The sequence below is a fragment of the Cebus imitator genome, unplaced genomic scaffold (genome assembly GCF_001604975.1).
Source record: "Cebus imitator isolate Cc_AM_T3 unplaced genomic scaffold, Cebus_imitator-1.0 Scaffold120, whole genome shotgun sequence".
NCBI classification, from domain to species: domain Eukaryota; kingdom Metazoa; phylum Chordata; class Mammalia; order Primates; family Cebidae; genus Cebus; species Cebus imitator.
In genome coordinates this window covers 5671276-5691728 of record NW_016107435.1, presented here as the reverse complement: position 1 = coordinate 5691728, position 20453 = coordinate 5671276, and the positions used below count along the sequence as shown (strand labels likewise).

General features: G+C 42.2%; 1 protein-coding gene and 1 long non-coding RNA gene across 4 annotated transcripts in view; one reads left to right on the top strand and one right to left on the bottom strand.

Moving 5' to 3' along the window:
- XPO7 (exportin 7) overlaps positions 1-20453 on the bottom strand; it is an 85391-nt gene continuing 64938 nt past the window's right edge. For all 3 annotated transcript variants that reach the window (XM_017539715.2, XM_017539713.2, XM_017539714.2), the window contains exons 12-28: positions 19157-19350; positions 18102-18207; positions 16481-16616; positions 15901-15974; positions 14679-14759; positions 13702-13765; positions 13201-13309; positions 12163-12269; positions 9192-9280; positions 8342-8449; positions 5855-5937; positions 5387-5601; positions 5020-5158; positions 3510-3670; positions 2174-2272; positions 1468-1595; positions 1-408 (exon numbers count right to left, since the gene is read on the bottom strand). In XM_017539715.2, the coding sequence (XP_017395204.1) occupies positions 315-408; positions 1468-1595; positions 2174-2272; positions 3510-3670; positions 5020-5158; positions 5387-5601; positions 5855-5937; positions 8342-8449; positions 9192-9280; positions 12163-12269; positions 13201-13309; positions 13702-13765; positions 14679-14759; positions 15901-15974; positions 16481-16616; positions 18102-18207; positions 19157-19350 (1987 nt within the window). In that variant the 3' untranslated portion in view covers positions 1-314. The remainder of the gene's footprint in view (positions 409-1467; positions 1596-2173; positions 2273-3509; positions 3671-5019; positions 5159-5386; positions 5602-5854; positions 5938-8341; positions 8450-9191; positions 9281-12162; positions 12270-13200; positions 13310-13701; positions 13766-14678; positions 14760-15900; positions 15975-16480; positions 16617-18101; positions 18208-19156; positions 19351-20453) is intronic.
- LOC119472846 lies at positions 2865-3908 on the top strand. The gene is made up of 2 exons (XR_005202021.1): positions 2865-2980; positions 3343-3908. It is a non-coding gene; the product is annotated as an uncharacterized LOC119472846 (long non-coding RNA).

Here is a 20453-nt window from a genome sequence, read left to right as displayed (position 1 = left end):
GTTGTGGCAGGACACTAGGGGTTCTCCCCACTTGGGTGGCCCCAGGAGGAGGGGCTGGAGTCTCAGTTTGTGTTTCTTATCTCCTCCCACCACCCTTCCCACCCAGTCCCCCAGGAACCAGCAGCGCCCTGCCCCCCCCATGAGTGCACTCACACCCCTATTCCCTGGGGAAGTAGCTAGTTGACCTTTGCCATTTTCCCCACACCCCTGGAGGAAGGAGCCAGGATCAGCCAGGCCCTCTCCCTTGCAATTGTTCGCCCCTCTGGGCCAAACCAAAGGGACGCTGCTCTGTACAGGTAGAGTCCAAGGAGGTGTCAGCTCATCATGTCATTGCTATTCACGCCATAAGTGGAATTCTTCATCGAGTCGTTGACTTCTCGACGGAATGCTGACAGGTTCTGGGTGAACCTGCAGAGAGGATGCATGTGGGTTGGGGGAGGAGGGTGTGAAGGAAAGTTATTTGCCTACAGTTTTTTTTTTTTTTTTTTAAAGCATGGGAAGTAGAATGTATGACTTGATGGGTTCTGTTTCAAAGATCAGTTAATCTCAGTCTAAGGGAAAGTTGGCCTAGAGATCTGGTCAAGTCTGGGGCCCTGAGGGCTGCGTTGGGCTCATGGCAGCACAAAAGAAATGTCACTGACAGAGGTAGGAAGTTACTCTCACAAAGTGAGGCAGGAAGTGAAGGACACAGTCTCCTTTCTTAATGCAGCAAGACCAGTTGGTGTAGTGCTGTGCTGTCCAATAGGGTGGCTGCCAACCACACATAGCCACTGAGTATCTAAATTAGGGCCAGTGTGACTGAGGAAATGATTCCAAATTGAATACAGTTAACATTCAGCTCCTCAACTGCATCTTAATTTTAAATTAAAATGCCTTTGGCTCATGCCTGTAATCCCAGCACTTTGGGAGGCCAAGGTGGGCAGATCACGAGGTCAAGAGATCAAAACCATCCTGGCCATGGTGGAACCCGCCTCTATTAAAAATACAAAAAAATTAGCCAGGTGTGGTGGCACACGCTTGTGGTTCCAGCTACTTGGGAGGCTGAGGTGGTAGAATCACTCGAAACCAGGAGGCAGAGGCTGTAGTGAGCCGAGACTGGGCCTTCCCTCCAGCCTGGTGACAGAGCAAGACTCCGTCTCCCAAAAAAAAAAAAAGGTATGAATTGAGATACGCTGTTAAATGTAAAATGTACAGGATTTTGAAAATGTAGTACAATAAAAAGAATGTGAAAACCCACAATTTAAAAATACTGATTACATATTGATATAATATTTTGGATACACTGGGTTAAAGTATATTATTAAAATGAATTTTGCCTGTTTAACATGGCTCGCTTTTCTATTGGATAGCACTGCTTTAGATGGCCTCCAAACACAGATAAACAAAGACTTTAAAGGAATTGCCTGTTTCGCTGATGTGAAAAATAACAACTGTCTGAGATTTCTAGGCAGGATACTCTATACTCACCTGTCTCTGTTTTTTGTAAGAAGATTTCGTTCGATGCCTTCCATCAAGTTCTCAAAACACAGATGCATGGCCTGCTGCTTCTCTGGTGGCTGGCTGTTCACGATACTGTTCCTTAGGTCAGAAAAATACTGTGGGGCAAGGAGTGGAATAGAAGGTAAGAGATGCAGGGAAAGGCAGATTAGCCCTCTATCACTGTGTCAGGGATGAAAAATGTTCTTCTCTAAAGAGTAATGGAATATCTACTAAAATTGGACACTTAAAAAAAATTCAGGCAAGTCCTTCTAGGATAATATGTCTTCACCTTACTAAAAAAATCAAGAATTTTTAATTTGTAAAGCACTTTAAAAGGGTCATGTAACCAGCCCTTTCTTTTATAGGAATCTCAAAACTTGTTTATGGCAGAGCTAGAAATGGAACTTAGGTCTTAGGCCCTCTGATACCCAAGTACCTTACTTCCTTAAAAGGTTTCTCTTATTTCCTGAGAGGGAAACACTCCTTTACCCTGTGTCTGTGAGCTACCACACATGCTGACTTCTAACAAGTAAGTGATTATGTGATACTGAAAACATGAATGGGGCATGTTCAGTAAATGACCCATTTTCCCTGTTTCACCATCCTGGGGTGTTTCTATACACATTTCTCTCAGTGCCTGGTGATAGGAAGTGCGTGGTCTTCTGGGTTGGCACCAGGGAGCTTGCTCTCTCACCTTTTCATTAAGTAATATCAAGCCAAGTAGGGGTCGGGACATAGACCACTGGTTCCTACAGTCTTCAAAGATGATGATGTTCAGCACCGTGGACAGCATCTGAAAACGGAGGATTTGAGGCAATGACCTATGTACAGCTACCCAAGATAAAACGACAGATTCCAAATACAGGAGTATATTAGACTGAAGGCCTTTTCTGTGTAGGGTAAGTCTGACAAATAGTTTGTGAAGCTTCATCTGAGTCTTCTAAGTAACCATTTCTTCTAAGATACTCATTTCCTTTCCTGTTCTTAAAATTGGTTTGATAATTTCACTTACAAATGGATCTTTCCAGTTCACCCTGACTTGTGGGGAATGGGATGGGGTCACATAAACAAAATTACAGTAGGCAAAACCACCTTGCATGATCCCTTCCAGGTACTTGGAGTTGACAGTTTAATGACATTTTGTGGATGTGATGGAGTTCTGAATTAATTCACTGCCCCTCACTGCCATTTTTTTTTTTTTAGATGGAGTTTCACTCTGTCTCCCAGGCTTGAGTGCAGTGGCGCAATTTTGGCTCACTGCAACCTCTGCCTCCTGGGTTGCAGCAATTCTCCTGCCTCAGCCTCCTGAATAGCTGAGGTTACAGGCCCGTGCCACCATGCTCAGCTAATTTTTTGTATTTTTAGTAGAGATGGGGTTTCACCGTGTTAGTCAGGAGTCTCGATCTCCTGACCTCGTGATCCACCCATCTTGGCCTCCCAAAGTGCTGGGATTACGCACCTGGCCATGTCACTGCTTCTTTAGAGAACAGTATGGACAAAGGTAAGATTAGCTAAAATCTCAATAATTACTGATCCCATTTCCTTACCTATTTTTATCTAGTATCTATTCCTGTAAGTTATTTCAAGTTTTATTTTCATTGCATACAAATACGGGCAAGCATATAGTTGACCTCACTGTGGCCAGTTATTTTCTTCTGTCTTGCATTTACGTTCCCGTTTTGTAAACAAGAGCACGGGCTGTTAGAAAGCTGGATGCTGCTAACTCTTGCTCTATTTATTGCAGTGGGTGAGCAAAGTAATTTTCAAAGAAAAGAGGATAGTGCTCATGAGATAGGTCCAGGGCACAGGGGTTGCTATGACAGTCAGAAGAATAATCCAGAACCTGATTTTTTTTTTTTTCAGATTTTCTATATCCAGTGATTACTTGGCAAACTCAAAATCCACTGCAACTTGAAGAAACGAACTTCATCTCAGCAGCAGGAACCTGATGAGATGTTAGGTTAGTCATGTGTGGCCTCCCCTGTCTTGCAGAGGTCCTTCCTCTTTCAGACACTCCATCACTTTCTTACCTGCTGGATCATCTCTGGATGCTGCTGCATGATGTGCAGAAAGCGGTCGCTCTCCTGGTTCAGGGGTGTGGTCCTCTTCTTGGTGCTACGTGACAGCTGCTTGAAGAGGTATGTCACTATGTGGTCCAGGCAGGAGCAGCAGCCTGTGCATACCATGGTGTCTGCAAGAAATAAAGGTAGGAGTAGGACAGAGCTGCTGAAGGTGACCTGGGCAAATATGGACTATCTATCTTTGGCTGACATCCACTAAGGTCCGTCCTGTGGCCAATTCAGCCAAGGCCACTGCTCAGGAGGACTCCTTGTTAACCTCTTACCCTCATCGTACAGCTGGGCTCAATTTCTAAGTTTGAAAGTGAATATTGGAAATTATATATAAATAAAGAATACTGAAATTACTGTCTCAGTGAATTGTTGATGTACATCTTCTGCTGCACACAAAATGACAGTTTAATTTAGCAAGTGCTTCTGTTGTGCTAGATATTGTTCTAAGTACTTTACAGGTGTTATCTAATTTATCGTCTCAAGAACTCCAGGAAGTAGGTTTTCTGTTTTACATATGAGGAAACCAGAATTTGGAGAGGTTATGCATCGGCCTAAGGATCAACTGACAGTAACTGCAAAAGCTGTGATTGGAATCCAAGAAGCCTGGGGTAGGAGCCTATGCTCTGAGTTACCTGCAGGATGTCATTAAACCAAGACTGATGATGTAGCCTATGAATGTCTATCGTTTGTTAGAATGGGCTGTGCTATATTACGTGTTTATCTCCAGCGCATCTCTGAGGGAAGCTGCAGACTCTTCTATGCATCTTTACAAAGGGAACAGTACAGCACTGATGAGGTGAGCCCAAAGGACTAAGGGATGAACCCTTAAAAGAGTAAGCAATTCTCTGATTCCTAAGGGACTGATGGTTTATACAAAGGTCCCTCTATTTTCAGTAAGACAACAGTCTTCCAAAGCAAGGGCTGATACTTTGACTGGACTGTACTACATATGGCTATGCACCCTGATGGAATAGTGGAAATGGAAGTGAATGTGCATCAAAGTGGCACAGAGGCATGGATAATTCACCACAGTTGATAATCTACAAGTCAGTCTATGTGTATTTGCAATATATCATCACTATTTGGCAGCTGACTTAATCCTCCTACTTAGGTTTTGCTCAGCCTAATATAAAAATGTGTTTTACTCTCCTAACGCATACACCTATTACAAAACACATATCCCTATTACATACACATATTCCCTATAAACAAATTGGTTGACAGGAACCATATGGACTAGGATGAAAAAACTTATGGAGCTAGCTGTGTGAAACCTTTCCTCAGCTTCCACGGCCCTTAGGACAGAGTTCAAACAGCCTAATATGGCTTATGGGCCCCCTTCATTATCTCCAGATTTGCTCCTGCTTATCTCTAAAGCTTCTCTCTTTCTGTTAAGTGGTTAAAAGACAAAACAAAACAAAAGAAAAAAACCAACCCACCAACTTACCCACCCCACCCACGTGCTTACCAAGAGCAGTAAGTCCTTCAGAAATGGAAGAGAGAATATACATGATGACATGAGGTTCCAGGCTTGCAATAAAGTTCATATGGTCCTGGGTCAGGACTTCCAGTAGTGAATAATAAGACTGGCTGAGCTTGGGGTAATCCTGTGGGAGAGAGGAGGAAGAAAATCAGCTTAGGCACCATGCACTCCAGCATGCAGGGAGACGATCTTAAATAGCTTAGCTCCTTTCAGTTGGGAAAACAAAAGACTTAGTTATAGCAGAAAAGAGCTAGCCTATATAGTTTTTCAAGAGTTTTTCCATCATGGTCTTAGGTGAAAAAGGCTAAATGTGATGAGGAACAAGATTCTGGCAATGTAGCGTAAGGCTTACCAAGAGATCACTGTGGGGAATAGAGAGGAGCAGCTTGATGAAGGTCTGCAAAGCATTGTCCAGGGCATCATCTCCATAGAGACGAAAGACTCCGAAATTGACGTAACTCCCACTGAGAGCAGCCTTCAGCATGGAGAAGCAGATGGATATGCCCTTGAGCTTCAGAGCATAGACCTGATCCTTTGGGACCTCTCCTAGTGTCAGGATGCGATTGCCTGAGTAGACATGTCATATATGTTTATTCAACTACATTAGAAGTGCTCATTTATATCAGCCTTCCTACTCCAAAGGCATACAAATTCCAGCAGGCCCCTGGTGACAGGTGGCACTCTAATGCACATGTATTAGCACACAATAGCAATGCTGTCCTGGCTCTTGCCAGGGCTGGCCGGAGACCCACAGGCTGCTTACAGTGTGGTGAGTGAGCTGGAATTAACTTCGAGGGGCATGATTCTCTGAAGCACTTACCATACATTGTTATCATCTTGCTGGTTTCTCGGAAGAGTAAGATGCCATTGGGGGAAGAGACATCAAACTGGAGTCGCTGGGATCTGAGCAAAGAGCACAGGAGGAGAAAACATCAGACTGTTTTCTGGGAAGACTAGGGTACTTGAGGCTCTCACACCTTGAGTGATCCTGCATTTACATTAAAATAAGTAGCCTGCCTATTCTAATGAGGATAACCAAGTTATCGATATTTAACCAATAATGTAGCTTCCATCTTGAAGACCAACATGCTAGATTCAGATTCTGCTGCTCAAATTAAAAACATTTAAAAGAGAAGAAAAAAGGGAGCAGATAAAATTACTGTCTTACAAATCTCAATTTTATTTGATTAAAGTACACTTTCTACCAGTCACCTCTTGGTACTAACTCAGAGCCCTTCAGCCAATAGTCTGCATGGATCTTTATGGCTTCAGTGGCATCTGAGAGAGGGGCAAAGGCACTGTTACTATTTTATATGAAGAAAGGATACAAAGGGAATTGGAATGGTCTAAAAGAAGCCGGACAGAAAAGACAGACATTTCTAACAATCTTCTCTTTTGTCTGCTCCACATTTTGATAAGCTTCACTAGACTCAAGGTAAGACCTGAAAAGCCTAGGAGTCCTTCCTACTTCCTCTTTCCTACCCTCAACACTGAATCCATCAACATCTAACTAAAACACACCCCGAATCCACCTCTCCCTTATAGTCTCTCTGCTCCTACTCTTACCTGCCTTCAGTCCCATTCTTCTCATGGAAGCCTTTAAATAACTTAAATGACATCATTTTAATCCCTTGCTGAAAACACTCTAGCGGCTTCCCACTGCAACGAGAATAAATGCCCACTCCTCACTACTGCTGTGCTGAGACGCTAGATGATCTGGCTCTGCTCACTGGTCTGACCCTGCTCCCACAGCCTCCCCCATCCACCAGACTCGTGCCACAAGTCCCAGCAAGCTTATCCTATCTCAGGACTCCTGCAGTTGTTTTCTGTTTAGAACATCTCTTATCTTTGCAGGGCTACCAGAATCTTTCTTGTCATTTAGATCCTAGTTAATATTACCTTCTCAGAGAGGTCTTCCCTGATCCTCCTATCCTTTAATTCTCCTCTATTTTACTGCTTTATTTATTTATTTTTTTCATGGCAATCACTATCTAGAAAGATCTTCCATACTTGTTTTTATTGTGTCTTCCTCACCATTTGTAACATCAGAGGGTAGAGATTTTGTCTGGCATAGTGGCTACGAAGGCTGGGCAAAGAGCAAGTGCTCTCAAGTATCTACTTTATAAATGAATAACTCCTGAATATAAGCCTCCTGGGAGGTTATAGCTTCTTTGAGTATTACCCACCCCCTAAGGTAGTTTTAAAACTTACTGTCTCAGGACTCCCATGAGAGACCAATGCACGTATCTGAAATTCTGGGAAAGCTAAGGTGCTAGATTTTTCTTTTTTACTATCCTAATTTGGTGTTTTGAAAATCATTCTGACTTTTTAAAAGTAAATTTTTATTGCTCCTGCCACAACCTTTTTAATAAATCCCTTTCTTAAGAAAGAGTATTCCTTTTTTTTTTAATCTTCTAAGTCCTTTTAATTGTTCTTATAAATTAGCATAAGATATAAACTTAAGCAGTACATGTGAGTTTTATAATTTACCCATCTCTGGCAGATAGCTAAGCATAGCACATCAGAGCCTAACAGTGTGAGTGAAATAAGGTGTACAATGACATCTTCTATTCTGGACCTAATAATTCAACAAAGAACTATTTGTAATCATTGTGGTTATAAAAGGTCTCATGGAGACAGTGAAGATAAAGCTATTCTGATACCGATCATATCCTTCTCAACATCTCTAACCATGAAATGTGATGGACAAGGCACCATTACCAAATGTTAACCTTTATATCTGTGAGCAGGAAATCAGAATCTTGGTTGCCAAATTTACTTCTCCTAAGAACGGACATCTGGAGATTCTCTTTATTTTACTTTTTTTTGAGACAGGGTGTTACTCTGTCACCCAGCTGGAGTGCAATGGCTTAATCTTGGCCTCAATGTATCCTCTGCCTGCCAGGCTAAAGTGATCTTCCCACCTCAGCCTCCTGAGTAGCTGGACTACAGGTGTATGCCACCATGCCTGCCTAATTTTTTGCAGGGGTGGGTTTCACCATCTTGCCCAGGCTGATCTTGAACTACTGCACTCAAGCGATCTGCCCATCTCGGCCTCCTAAAGGGCTGGGATTACAGGTGTGAGCCACTGTGCCCCAGTGGAGACTCTTTAAAAGTAACTTATTTCCTGCAGTGGGCTATGATTTTGTGTAGTTAGGAATACTGTTCTTTCAAACAAAAACATACACAAAAACTTTTCAAATTTTAAAATGCAGCAGTAAATCTCATCTCCCACAATCTGCCCAAAGCACTAGATACAACAAACTCTCTCAGATAACAGGGCAGCTGTAACCTTGGAATTGCTTACCTATTATGAACTAATTCAGCCATCAGCTTGAGTACAGGTGTGGTACAGGCTGGATCATGGTACCAGAGCTCAATTGCCCGTTGGAGAATTGGCATGTAGGATGGATATCTGTAAATGAGAAGCTAAGGAAGGATTTCTGATTCAAGAAAGGTACAGAATTTAAAATAGGTTTTTAGCACTAGCCAAGCACAGACTGTCAAATTACACTTAAGTTCCAGTCTCTTGCTTGCTAATGTTGGAGTCTTTCTAACCAGAAGACACTAAAGTGATTTTGTGTTCTTTAACCTGTAAAAGGCATCTAGTAATACATTTTAATTTACCTAGTGCCTTTCTTCTAAAGAACATGATGTATTTCAGATTGTTATTTATCCTCTTAGCACTTCTATGGTATGACAGGGGATCAGCTCATTTCCTTTATGTAACTATTACAGAAAGAGGCACCTGGATTTCAAATAATCTGCGCAAGGTTAGGGAGTCAGTAAACTTAAGACTTCCTAATTTGTAAAAACTATGATTTGTTTTTTTTCCTTAGACTGAAACATCTCTCTAAATATAGCAAAATCAACAGTTCTACAGTGGTATATAGTTCCACAGGCATTTATATTTGAGATCCAAAAGAGAAACTGGGAGACTACCTCATTCGTGTTCTAACCTCAGACAACCTTATGTCTGTCATTAGACCACTGTGAAATGGTGGCTTCCAGAACACATGCAGGCCTTTTGGGTGGCTCTTCATCTTCTCTGCCTCACTACGCCTTCCCTTCCCTGCACACCCTCTCTTGACCCCATCACCCAATCACACTTCAGTTAAGGCTTGCTGTAGGTGTGTTCCTAGTCAGAGTTAGGATACATCCATTCAAAGAGCATCATGAAGCTGGTCTTGGCATTGAAAGCAAAAGCGATCCCTCTCAGGTCTCTTACTAGGCCAACTAGAGTTCGCTGTAGTAGAAGGCAAAAACATGTTAAAATAGAAGAAAAGAAAAAACAGTCTGATGAGGATTCCACACGTCATCAAGCTCTTCCTCTCACAGTTCAACAAATACTCCTTCTGAAATATTTTGATTCAGTCTCTTCCATCCTAGAATGGGATATTTTCACTTGAAAAATTAGCTTTGAAGTTTGTTATGCCAAGTATAGGTTCCTGGTTCGTTGCAAAAATAGAGGCTGACAAGGTTTTAAGACATTAAAGTAATACATCATATGTAAAAAGTGAAAAAGCTTTGAGCCCACCCAGGGAGAGAGACGCACACACATACACACATGCGCATGGCACAGAAACCCACTCAAGCCAGAAAAAGGCAAAAAAGAAAACCAGAAGTCCCAAAGAAGAAGAGGTAGAAGAGCCATATGTACCCTAATGGTTTATACCTTAAAGGAAGTCAGATGCAAGCTCTACCAGGAGGAAGACAAAGGGGAGTCCACACAGTGCCTCTCCCTTTGGGTGGGCCATCTAGATGAGCCTATGTTGAATCTGTACTCTCCATTTACAGAAAAAGAGACTGAGGACTAAAGAGGACAAAAACCTTGCCCACAGTCATGTTGCTAGGTAGCAGGAGGGCCCAGATCAAGACTCATACATTGCACCAAGACCCCAAATCCAATACTCACTCTCTCAACAGAACTTTTACTTGTGGCATAAACAGCAATAAAACTGCTTTAAAATTTATAGTTTGGGGTTTGTCTCCAAACGTGAAGACAGAACAACAAGAACAACAACAACAAAATCTAGTAGTCATCAATATGCTCAAGAAGGTTGCACATTTGGAGATCTCAACACATTTGGCAAAAATGTCAGCACTTCTGTTAACAGCCTGCTTGTAAGCAAACAGTTCTCAAGCTGATACCACAAGCTCTCAGTACTCCAGTCCAACACTTGGTCAATCTCTTAAAAGACTACATGGGACATGGCTACGAAGTGGGTGACAGTTGTAGACCATTACCAAGGTGATTCTTTCGGTTAATTTTACTTGCTTTATATGAAACTAATACCACATGATGGGAAAAGGGCTGATATTCACCGATATCCCTAAATCCTTGATATTGGTTGACACTCTTGCCTAAAGTTGCCAATATGTTCCACAATAATCGAAGATTTGAATGGTACCTATCTCAGATCCTAAAACACAAATATAAAGGGAAGAGAGAGTTGTATTAAGTGGTGTTGCTCTCTGCCTACACTGCTGATTTATAGATGGAGAAAGAAAGGCTAAAGATGAAAAAGGAGAAATTTAGAATGTTAGGTAACGCCTGGCATTTTTTTCTGGCAATACCCTGGCTATTTGGTAGGTCTACCATTCAGCATTGGTGTCCTGAGGAATACTGTAAAAAGTCCTACCAATAGTAACATCCTGGTGTCTTCTACTTTTGACACAGAGATCTATACAAGTCAAGAGAACAGTATGTATAAAGTAAAAAGATGAGGAAAGCAACAATCAAGAAATGACAATTCTAACAGCTAGAAAACAAGAACTTAAAATTACATATATATGGAAATTTACTGGACATTAATCCCAGCTACATGGGAAGCTGAGGCAGGAGGATTGCTTGAGCCCAGGAGTTCAAGGCTTGTAGTGAGCCATGATCATGCCACTGTACTCCAGCCTAGGCAATAGAGTGAGACTCTGTCTCTAACAAAAACAAAAACTGATACATATGGAAATTCTTAAACCTTTCTAAATGACTCACGTGTCAAAGAAGAAATCTCAATGGAAATTAGAAACCACAAAGAACTAAATAACGAAAATGTTCCATCTTAATATTGTGAAGTCTGAAGATTTATTTCACAACAATGTAAAAATACTTAACATTGGCTAGGCGTGGTGGTTCACGCCTGTAATCCCAGCATTTTGGGAGGCCAAGGCAGGCAGATCACCAGAGGTCAGTAGTTTGAGACCAGCCTGGCCAACATAGTGAAACCTCCTCTCTACTAAAAATACAAAAAATAGCTGGGCGTGGCGGCACATACCTATAATCCCAGCTACTCGGGCAGCTGAGGCAGGAGAATCGCTTGAGCCCGGGAGGCAGAGGTTGCAGTGGGCTCAGACAGCACCACTGCATTCCAGCCTGGGCAACAGAGCAACACTCTATCTCAAAAAAAGAAAGAACGACTTAACATCAGTAAACCGTACATGTAAAAATGGTAAAGATGGTACAATTTGTTTTTTACCACAATTTTAAGAAAACCTGGCTAGGTGTGGTGGCTCACGCCTGTAAACTCAGCACTCTGAGAGGCCAAAGTGAGTGGATAACTTGAGGTTGGGAGTTTGAGACCACCAGCCTGACCAACATGAAGAAACCCTGTCTCTACTAAAAATACAAAATTAGCCAGGCATGGTGGCACGCGCCTGTAATCCCAGCTACTCGGGAGGCTGAGGCAGAAGAATCACTTGAACCCAGGACGTAGAGATTGTGGTGAGCAGAGATCATGTCATCACACTCCAGCCTGGACAACAAGAGCAAAACTCCATCTCAAAAAAGGAAAACCCAACTTGTCACTAATGAGCAGTATGAAAAATGAAAAAGGGACGTCAAGATAAAACTGAGATTAAAAGGCAGTAAGAAAACTGTAAATAATTTTATGCTAATAAATTTGAAAGCTTAGATTAAAAAAAAAAACCTAAGAGCTACTTAAGTAAATACAATGCCATATAAAAATAAAAGTTTACAAATCTATACTGGTTTTGCAATTCCAAAACCCCAGAAGTCCAAGATATTAAATAAAAAAGCTAAGGCAGTGGATAGTTTATAGTCAAGCACGATTTTCTACTGGGGACTGCCCTAAACCAGAAGATGATTAATTACTGGGTGAAACATTCACTCACCTTTGCCTCCTGCTCATTGAAACTATTGGTGCTAAACATCTGGGCCACAGCCTCAAATGCTGCTGTGAGTGGCAGCATGAACTGCTCATACTGATCTTCATCCTCTCCTGTAAAAGAAAAATCCCAGGGTGTGACCCCAATAACAAGAATTCAAAGCTGTGCATACATGGGAAGACGGAATGAAAGATGAGCAGACCCAGGAGAACTCCAGGGGGTCCCTTTATTATCCCAACAAGTATTAGTAGCAATTTAAGAATAACATGTTTATACAGAAACAGAATTATTAAACTACAAAATGACAGAAATCACCTAGTCTAGGCTAGGTTTGTTGACACTGAGCCACAGTGTCAGAGATTCATATGTGTATAAGGCACTACGTTATTTATTTTGATTTGGTGAGAATTAGAGTCAGTGGAGAAAGGACTGAAGCTGCTGCGTGAGAACTAGATGAGACTCAAACTTCAAATGGGTACAGAGGCTTCATTCACACTTAAAGTCACCTTTCATAAACCTAGAAAGTTTCATGGCATTTTAGTAGGGTTAAATTTAAACAGCTCAAAATTAGAGTAATACCACTGAGCTTTAGTTATTAATTGACCTAAAACTGCTAATACCACCACTAGTGCTACAAAAGTGATTAAGCCCTTCTGGCTCATCTGTGCTAGAAAACTGGATGATAAAAAGTTTTCTTGATCATTTCAAGTGGGTTTACACCTCAGTGTGGGGTGGACAAGTTATCTGGCCAACAAGATACATTTAGGAATCTCAATTCCCTTATTTAACACCCAAGAAATATGATGAGAATTTTTAAGCCACTGCATATCAGATAAAAACTTCACAAGCAGATTGTTATTCTCTTCCAGTTACAAGGACCTTCATAGCATGATCTGTTCTTGGTGAAATCAGACTGTTATTTCAGATAGTTTTGTTACTGTTGAAATAACAGAAAAGCCTTCCCCCATCCAGTTTTCTGTCCTCAAATAAAAATTTAGAATAGTGCCAGATGACTTCATGAGCCACTAGGATTTCTTACGGTACCTAAATCCACCATGAGGAGACGCCCAAGTGCTGTGTAGAAGGTAGTCCGACACCGCATGTCTGTCAGGTTGGACTGATTGTTAATACCCAAAAATGAAAAGTGCTCGCTCTATTGAAAAAAAGAAAACAAGTTAAATGGTAAAAACACGAGTTAGAGGCAGAATGCAAGCCAGTAATCAGAGAATTACTGAGCCCTTTCAAGGCAATGGCTATGTAGTCATTCCTTGAGGATCTGAAGATTTTATTTTTTTTGAAGGGGGCGTATTGTTGTTACTGCTACTAATTTATCTGCAGTATGCGTAGCAGTAGGTGACTTCACCATAACTCAGATCATCTGGATCTCAAAGAGCCACTCTGATAACAGTGAGTGTAATCTGGCAGTGTGGTGGAAATCAGCAAGGTAGCAACACCAGGGACCTCCATTTAAATATCTCCTTTATGTGTTGAGAAAGTGTATGTGTACGTGCTAGGAGGGCCCGGAAAAAAGATAAAATCACTCACCGTGTGATTGTTCAGCATGAACTGTACCGCACTAAGCTTCACTAGCTTCCTTACGCTACTGTACGTAAAGACAAAGGAAGAAGGTCAAGGAAAGTATGAAGCAGACTCAGACTCTAGGACAGATGGAAGTTTTTCAGAATAAAGGACAGTTTACCCAAATATCTTACTTTTTAAAAACCACTTGAAGATATCACTGCCAAATATGGAAAAATGCACTCTTCTAAGCACTATTTAATTAATAAGAAAACACCTATATCAAACTCCTAGCTGTAAGAAAATAGATAAAACCAGCAGGTTCCCCAATTATCATGAATATCCTAAAAGGACTTCTCTCAGGAGGGGCTCCCAGAAAGAATTAGGCCCTAATGCTCTACATAAGAGACATATATTGTGTATAATGAATGAACTTCTCTCCTATTTAGAATGGCATTAGCTAAATATAGTATTTGGAGAAGTAAGAAAAACAGTCACTTTAATAATTTTACAGAGTTTATACATTTCTTGCAGACCTCTGGTTGCGAAAAGCTGCCCTACAGCAATTCAAACTTTATAGCAAACCTAGTTAAAGTCAAGAGGAAGTACAGTCATTACTTCTATCACAAAGCCTGGAATCAGGATGTTTCTACCAACCAGCTGATGGGACAAACTAAGAGGGACTTTGTCTCTACTAAGGATACTAAAGCCTTGATCACACAGAGTGTGTACCTGTAAGATGGGCTTTTATGTACTTGTGGAACTAAGGAATAGACAGGGATAAATCTGTACTAAACTTTCAGGTTGGGTGTCGGCTTAGTTTTGGGGCCTGAAATTATTCCTATATTCTGTGTGGGCACTGGCGTTATGTGACTCCTAAGAAAATGGAAGATACGTGAGTACACACTAAAGCTAAACTGAAGTGCAAGGAGCAGGAGGCGTGATTCTAAGACTGTGGCATGCCAGTTTCTCTCGTGCACAGAAGCTAGCTTAGAAAAGGATATCCAATGGAGAGGTCATTGAGAAGCTGTAGTGTCTTGGAGGTGATTGGTTCACAACGGCCCCAGTACTTCAAGTTGGTAATGCTGGAGGACAAAAAGAAAAAAAAAGCAGGAGACCCTTTTGATTTGCTGGTTTCCTTGACGGCTGGGAGCAGAAGAAAGTCATTCATCAAATGTCACCACACATCTGCACCACCAATTCACAGACATCACGACCACAAAAAAAGATGGGTAGGAAATCTCCGTACTTACATTTGGTTGACTAGAAAAATTATCCTTCAGATAATCTTCACTACTTGGTTCCAAAGCTACACTGGCCCATACCCAGGCCCTTGGAATTCTGGGGCACTCCAGGGCTGATTTCTGCAGCAAGGGTAAGAGATTTCTGCGGCAGTGATAACAGGCAGACGTATATAATTCTGCACCTGCACCATCCACTGTCAGCTGCAGAATTCTAGTAGCCCTTGCATCTGGATTCTTGGCTGGCAGAGTCCTTTAGACCTCCTTTGCTTTTTCCATCTTAAATTATTAACCAGCTCATGGATATGAGTGTTTAGGGTTGGAACAGTTGATAGGAGGCAAAATATCACTTTGCACACAGCCCTGGGTAATATATTTGGCTCCTAGCGTGTGCTTTAATAAACTGAGCTCCTAAAAAGGGGAAAATGTAACCAAAGGGGTATAACGTAAAAAAACCAAAAAAGGGCCAATCAGGAGCTCCAACTCTGAAGACAGTTCAAACAGCAGCAGTAGATTTTGGAAACTCAAGACTCTTAAAGGGTGTGATGTTTCCTGGGAGGAATAAGCCCATTTTAAAGTGGAGCTTTCCCCTTCGCGGGGATAACTAGAGGAAATCAACAACAGAAAGCGAATGCCTATGCTGGGCATCCCTGGAGCACAGCAATTGGGTGAGAGGCTGAGCAGGAATTACTGGGGTGGAGGTCTGTTTTGCTAATGACATGACAGGGTTTCACCTGTGATTCCAGAGGCTAAAGAGGAGATTCTGCAAGAACAAAATTAAATCCTTGCCTGTACAAGCCTGGAATGCTCTGGGGCCGGGCCATATCTCTAAGCACAGCTTGTCACACACTCAAATGCACAAATTTTCTGACGCAAACGATCAATGCTGGAATACCAGGCACTGGCAGCACAATGCCAAGATCACATTTTACAGTTCCAACAGGACTGCAAAGGACTCTTGCTGGTGGCAAGCTGAAACACTTACATTTTTCCTATGAAGACACTTAGGACCATGGTCTCATCATTCAAGCCCAGAACTTCTGAGAGTCGGCGGTAGAGCTGGTGTTAAGAAGAGAAAGTAACCAGAACACATGAATTAGAACAATCACACCCCGGTACTATTTTTGTCCACACTCGGGGGTAAGATGTGGAAGAAAATGGACAAGAATCCCAGAGACAAATTTACTGAAAGGATAGCTAGTTTTTAAGTATTATTGGACAGATGCTGAGCAATCTTACTGGTCCCTTTCAAATCCTGAAACTACAAAAAGCCAAAGTCTTCTGCTGTTCTGAATATTAATTCACGTATGGAGACTAAGAATTGCCCATTTGTGGGAGAACAACAGATGCCTGGACTGGCCATTTGTGAAGCACATGGAGCACTTGAGAAAGAGGCACAATTCTCTGACGAATCTCCCAGAATTTAAAGACTAAGAGAAAACATTTGGACTGTCCTATTACCTGAAACCTGGAGATTATGTGAATTATTAGCGACTGTTTCCCTCCATCAGCAATCCCACAAGTAAGAAGTGAGAACTAAGGGGAGTCAACTTAGAGGCCATTACCTTAGAGGATTTCTGCACTTGGTCCCCAATGTAGATCTTACGAAACTGTTCAAAAAAGCTCAGCATGGCCAACTCTAGCTTCTCGTTACCCGCCTGGGCCAGACGAGAATCTGTTAGGTTCATCAGCTGGAGCACCCTGGAGGAAGAGGAGCAACCATTCTCTCAACAGCAGGACATCCTGGTTACTCTAGACAACACAAGCTATCATCCTGGTTACTCTACACAACACAGGTACAGGTTGTGTATGCTTGTACTTGGGTAGAGCAATTTCCTGCAGCCAGGTTCATCTATATAAATGTGACAGGACTAGACCAGGAGTTTTCAATCTTTTCTTCCTCACAGAGCCATGAAAGGAATGGAGACACATGAAGGATGATGTTCACAGGTAGGTAAACACTTCCAGGGATTAATAGCAGAAATGCTGCCTGTGGCTTCATCCCTTTTCTCTGTACCCTCTCCCCAAAAGAAAGGATATTGGAATGCAGGCAAGTGAATGAGAATACAGATGTCATAATAAGTGAGTCATTTAACATCTGAGTGTGGGAATGGCTAACTATTTGTGACATACCATGAGTGAATGAGACTCATTCACTGTGTTGCTACACTCAAGCTGAGAACCAGTCTGCAAGACATTGTTTAAACTAAATTTATAATATGACACAGAGTACTGAACTAGGCTGCAGAATCAGAAAGGCATTAGATTTCATTATTAAAGCTTTGCTCAACTCTTCAAAAAACACCAGTGGGAAAATGCTACGGAGACTTTTGTCAGGATTAAGGCGCCTCTTGGCAAATGGGCATCTGATAAACAAAATGGGGGTGCAAAGAGACAAATGAGGATTTTCAGAAGATACATATATTGAAGGACAGGCATGGTGGCTCACTGGCTCATGCTTGTAATCCCAGCACTTTTGGAGGCTGAGGCAGGTGGATCACCTGAGATCAGGAGCTCAAGACCAGCCTGGCCAACATGGCGAAACACCATCTCTACTAAAAACACAAAATTTAGCCAGGCATGGAGGCATGCACCTATAATTCTAGCTACTTGGGAGGCTGAGACAGGAGAATCGCTTGAACCCGGGAGGCAGAGGTTGCAGTGAGCCAAGATAGTGCCACTGCACTCTGGCCTAGGCGACAAAGCAAGACTCCGTCTCCAAAAAAAAAAGCTTTTGATATAATGAAAATTGCACAGAAGTTGAAATCCTGTAGGTGGACAAGTGTATGGCCAAGAGATTTGGAAGGCTGTAGGAACTCAATATTAACTCCATCTTTGGTGAACTTTAAAAAACCACAGTTTCCTTTTAGACTTATTTTGGGATTGCAAAAGCAGTGCATGTTTTACTAACTCCGAGATATTGTCCTTAAACAGATCTAACAGAGAATCTCTGCTTTAGTTTTCCTAATTCTGTATCCATTATTTCCTTGCTAAATTATTGCTGGTTTTTTTTTTTTTTTTTAGTAAAGATCATAGGCAGTTCTTGCAGCACTTATAAAAGGCTTGAAAGCTGTGCCTCAGGCAGTTAGCATCTTAAGATTATGTTCTGTAGGCGGAGAGGACCCTATTGGGGAGTGGAGAAGTGCCAGTGAGGCGGAGTGGAGAGCTTCTGTGCGGAGCACTTACCGACAGACAAGCTCACCATCCATGGCGTCTTGCTCATCAGTGCTGGCAAAAGAAACCCGGCCACCGATCACTGCTCCAATAATGTAAACCAACCATGTCAGCCTTCCTGCAGCAGGAGACAGACCCATTAGTGTCACCTCCAGTGACGGTTTTGTGAAGACACTCCTCACTCTAAACTTCCTTAATCTTAAGAACACTATGGTGAAACCATAAAGCCTTACTTTTCTTACAGAGAATGGTTACTTTTCTGCTTTGGTAAGGGCAATACTAAGGGGGAAATTCGTTAGTTAATCAATGTTCCTGTATCAGACAAGGCCATTATTTTTAGAGTGTAGTACTTCCTTAGAGTTAAAAACACCCCAAGCTGGGCACAGTGCCATGTTAAAAACACCAGCCAGGCCCAGTGAAAACAGGAAGTCCAGGTTACTATCTGAACTTATCTCCCTGTTTCCCCTGGGCCTTTATTTAGCAGTCATAAAGCTCTCGGCTGGGTCCCAGCTGTGCTGTGGGGGATTAAAAAGCAGACAGAAGCCAGGTGTGGTGGCACATGCCTGTAGTCCCAGCTACTTCGGGAGGCTGAGGCAGGAGGATGATTTGAGCCTAGAAGTGCAAGGCCTGCGTGGGCAACATAGCAAGACCTCATCTCTTAAAACAAAGTCTCATTGCAGATGTGATTTCAGTTCTTCTTCCCTAGTCCCTTGAGGGATTTATTCATTCATTCATAAAGATTCTTGTGGATATAGAGGTAACTGATGATGAAAGAATCCTTTTGCGGGGAGGCAGGAAAGAGGGAGGCAATGAGTGAAGGGGTACTGGAGACCATCTCCTCACAGTTCTAGAGTTCCCAGCAGGCTGCACACTCACCCTCCTGCACTGCAATGTCCATTGGGTATTTTTGAATGAATGTCATTCATAAAGATTCTTGTGGATATAGAGGTAACTGATGATGAAAGAATCCTTTTGCAGGGAGGCAGGAAAGAGGGAGGCAATGAGTGAAGGGGTACTGGAGACCATCTCCTCACAGTTCTAGAGTTCCCAGCAGGCTGCACACTCACCCTCCTGCACTGCAATGTCCATTGGGCTTGCGCTGGCGCTCTGTAGCAGCTCCTGGTAGGACTGGGCCGACTGGTCAAACAACTGCACGAGGAGCGCACACGTCTTCTCGTACTCACAACGCCCAATGGTGGACAGTTGGTCCAACTGCTGCTGGACCAGTCCCGTATCCTCCAGGGGATCTTCCAGGCCATCTCTACTCCCAAGGGAAGAAGGAAGGCAGCACTCTTAAAATATGCCTACTGATTTCCCCAAAATATCAGCTCTCTGACTTCTTCATGTTAGCCACCATTTCCAACTGTGGAGGCCTACATCTCAACATCACTTTTTCCCAAGGAAGAATATTTAATAAGTCAGAAGGTCGATGTCTTCGCCCTAGCATCAGTCTCCCTTAGGTATATTCTGCTTGCTGGTGTCAAATCTTACAATCTGAATTCTCATCTCTTAATGTCTTTCTGCCTTCAACCTCAAAGTCTTGCCCTTCTCACCTCTCTGATCTCTTGACTCTTAGTTTTTCGCTTGCTCTTGACTACAGTAAACTGTGGGACAAGTACACAGTCCTGTGTGGGAGGCCATTGTGGCTAGATGTGTCTTGGAATTCAGAAATGTTTAGATTGGTGGAAGGCAGTATGATGCCTCTACTGTATCACATAAAACCCTTGGCGGGCTTTGTGGCACATCAAATTCAATGTTCCTGTAGCAAAACATATGAATATTATAAATGGTCATACTATGTAGGATTTTAAAAAATCTATATATATAGTCTCATACCAACTCCTGTCCAGTTCTGTAAACAAGTTAATTCTGATGCCAAACTGATGAGGAAATTTCTTCTGTCACATCTTGGACTTTGGAATTGCAAACAAGGCACTGTGGACCTGTACTAGGTCTTGCCATATCTGCCGGCTCCTAGATTGTAACATCTTGTCCAAGGAGGAGCTTTTCTGTTGTTACACTACAGTATAATGTCAACAGCAGCACTACAACTAGCTGAGTGCTTACCATGTGCTACATACTGTACCAGGTCATATTAATTTAATCCTTGTAAGAACCTTACGAAGTAGGCTATTATTTTAATTTTACAAATACAGAAATGGAGAAACTTGCCCAAGAGTACACAGCTACTAACTGGCTATCCAGGCCCAGAGCCTACAAACATATAACCACTCTCCAATGATGCCTCACTGAAGCCAGCTGAATCCTCAAGAGGTGAAGCTATGGAGGTGAAAGAACAAGGCTTGCTGGTGAACTTCATGAATACTCAGATTTTGAACTGATTCAAGTCATAAACAGTTAAGA